Raw genomic sequence first — 3,290 nt, 5'->3', positions numbered from 1 at the left:
TTCCAAAATGCCTGTTCAATTTCAACGGGGGTAAGGCCTAAAAGAAAATGAGAACATTTCTGATGAAGGGGTTCTCAACACCCTCATTCTTTACGATCCGGCACTTCATGTCAGTCTGGCTTTCGTGGTCGGTCCAGTTTCGATTGGTGTGTGGCATACCCAGGAACACCAAGCAGGTAAATCTCTTTCTTCTTTCTAAGACTTGTTGTGGCAATGATATGGGCTAACTTATAAGCCAATCCCGGAGCAACTGCCTTTTTCACTTTGTATGTTACTGATATACACACTAACCTGTGATTTATCTCTAGATTGTGCCATGCATTTGTTGATAATTGTTTTGGAGTCCCCTTTGTGCCCTAATCCTTTGAATCCAGTACCAGCGGGTATCATACCCCCAAGCACAACGTTTTCTTTCAGGCCTTTAAACCAATCAATACGACCCCGGAGAGCAGCTTTTGCTAAAACTCGAGTAGTTTCTCGAAAACTTGTTTCAGATATAAAAATTTGAGTGCTCAAAGATGCTCTCCTTATTCCCAATAAAATGGCTCGATAACAAATTGCTTCTTCTAAAGCATGCCCCGTTCGTTTCGCTCGCAATAATCCAATCAGTTCTCTGGGTAAAAAAAACATTAGACATTCTATCTTCTGAAACCAATACTTTTGATGTTATCTGACGTACAATAATTTCTATATGCCTATTATGGATCTGTACCCCCTGAGATCGACAAACCTTCTGGATCTTATTAACCAAAGAGAGACGTCTTTGCACTACAGTTAGCTCAGCACCAATCACGAATCCCCAAGGAATTCCAAGAATTTTTGTTATGCATTCGTTCCAACCCTCAATTCTCTTTTCTAGGTTCATCGATATCGAATCAATCGAACGCACTTCTAACACTTGTTCCACTTTTGGAAGACCCTGCTTTATATCACTAGATCTCGATTTTCATATATAAATGTAACTAACGTATCTCATTCGTAAAGGATTTCTCCATAATGCACATGGACTGTAACATCATGAATTAGAGCCTAGTCGGAATAGCAGTTTTCGGGCCACAAATTTGATGATAAAATATTTATTTTATAATTTCATGATTTTTATGAGGTTTTGAATATGAAATTATGCATATGTTGAAGTTTCAAGAAGAAATCCTGTAACGCCCCGTACCCGAGACCATTGCCGGAGTCGAACACGAGGTGTTAATAGACTTAATTCATTACTTAAACAGCTCATACAATTCATTTTAAAATTTCCAGACAAGCTGGCTAACTGCATCACAGTCGCTTTAAAAATCATATCTCGAGTTCTGAAACTCGAAATCCAATTCCGTAAATGTTTCATGAAACTAGACTCATATATCTATCTACTAATTTTTTTATAGAATTTTTGGTCAGGCCAATTAGTACAGTTTATTAGTTAAAGTCTCCCCTATTTCAGGGTTCGACTACTCTGACCTCTGTGTATTATGAATTAGATATCTCCCTCTACAGAGCTTCAATGACTATGCCGTTTATCTCTAATAAAACTAGACTCAATAAGGAATCTTTAAATATAAAGCATGACTTCTAATTATATTTGTAAAATTTATGGTGAATTTACAAAGTCAGAACAGGGGATCTAGAAATCGCTCTGGCCCTGTTTCACAAAAGTTTAAACATCTCATAAAATATAACTCATATACCTGTTTTGTTCCATTCATATGAAAATAGACTCATAATTATTCAATTCCATATATTATTCATCATCTAATTGTATCTCTACTATTTTTAGTGATTTTTCAAACTCACGTCACTGGTGCTGTCTGAATCTATTTTATGGTAAATTTTACCTATTTCATGGTTTCCATGGATTAGCTAGCAATTTAGCATACATAACACCAAATATGATCATGATTAGCCATTCCAATGGATAACCATTGCCAAGCATTTCCATACCACTCAATAACCATATCATAAGACCATATATACAAAATGATTATAATGCTATACATGCCATACTCAAAATATACAAGCCATTATGCCAAGATGGTATACGGATAGTGTGAGCGAGCCTCCGACCGTTCCCGATTTCTGAGCTGGCTTGTCAAAACTACAAGGAATGAAAAGGAGGGAGTAAGCATAAATGCTTAATAAGTTCACATGCAAATAGCAAGTAACATAACCATATAAGCAAACATAAAACATCATTTGCATAATCATCACCAAGACATTCATATCATATTTTCATTTATCATCTTACCATATTGTTGTTATATCGATTTTTCAACCCGAGGGTTAAGTACATACCTGTTCAAAGTATCCATTTCACAACACTTACCAATACGTTCCTTTCATCTTGAGTATTCCTCCATTTCAGTAGAACTTTACCCGTTGAACACATCGGAATATAATTCAGATACATGGAAAGTTTGCACATAAGTGCCACATATGTAGCCAAGCTACCATGTAACCCGCCCATAAGTGAACTCGGACTCAACTCAACGAGCTCGGGCATTCGCATCCATAAGTGAACTCGAACTCAACTCAACAAGCTCGGATACCTAGTTACATCTCTCGAACTCGGACTCAACTCAACGAGTTCGGACATTCGCATCCATAAGTGAACTCGGACTCAACTCAACGAGTTCGGATGCTCAACCATCCTAGTGACATGTCACTTGTATCCTAATCTATTCCTAAGGTTCAAACGAGCTTTTTTCCTCGATCTCACATCTTTGCCATCTTCCACGGAATATCGGAACCGATACTCGGTGATAGTTCATACTCATCAAGTAATTCACATAATTACATATTATTCAACAATAACCACAAAACATAATGTTTCATGATAATAATAAGCATCATATCATATAAACAACATTAAATTCCTTAAAACAACAATTATGTTACTACATTTACACATGAACTTACCTCGTATGCGAAAATGGCTACTTTTACCATTTCGTCCACACTTGGTATTTTCCCCATTTTAGCCCGAATTTCAGTTTTCCTTGCTCTATCATTTAAAATATAGTCTAATTAGGACTCACATTATTCAAATTGACCCAAAATCATATTTTGGAAAAATTACAATTTTGCCCCTAAATTTTTGCATATTTACACTTTTGTCCCTAGGCTCGGAAATTAAACTTTATTCCTTATTCTTATGTTTTATAACATGCTGATCATTTTTCCCTTCTATGGCAACATTAAATTCTCACTCTAACATGTACTTATGACTATTAGGTATTTTTACCGATTAAGCCCTTTTGCTCGTTTTCACTTAAAACCGAGTAGCACAAGTTGTCTAA

At 36.2% G+C, this 3,290-nt stretch overlaps 1 protein-coding gene across 1 annotated transcript; it reads right to left on the bottom strand.

Annotated features, from left to right (window-relative positions):
• Nucleotides 1–228: 228 nt before the first annotated feature.
• On the bottom strand, nucleotides 229–865 carry LOC121230523 (DNA-directed RNA polymerase subunit beta''-like). The gene is made up of 2 exons (XM_041115426.1): nucleotides 731–865; nucleotides 229–645 (listed from the first exon to the last, which is right to left on the bottom strand). Exons 1-2 carry the CDS (start codon nucleotides 863–865, stop codon nucleotides 229–231), a joined length of 552 nt encoding a protein of 183 aa, XP_040971360.1.
• Nucleotides 866–3,290: the final 2,425 nt, after the last annotated feature.

The sequence above is a fragment of the Gossypium hirsutum genome, chromosome A06, assembly GCF_007990345.1.
Source record: "Gossypium hirsutum isolate 1008001.06 chromosome A06, Gossypium_hirsutum_v2.1, whole genome shotgun sequence".
Classification (NCBI taxonomy): domain Eukaryota; kingdom Viridiplantae; phylum Streptophyta; class Magnoliopsida; order Malvales; family Malvaceae; genus Gossypium; species Gossypium hirsutum.
This window is presented reverse-complemented; position numbering and strand designations above follow the sequence as displayed.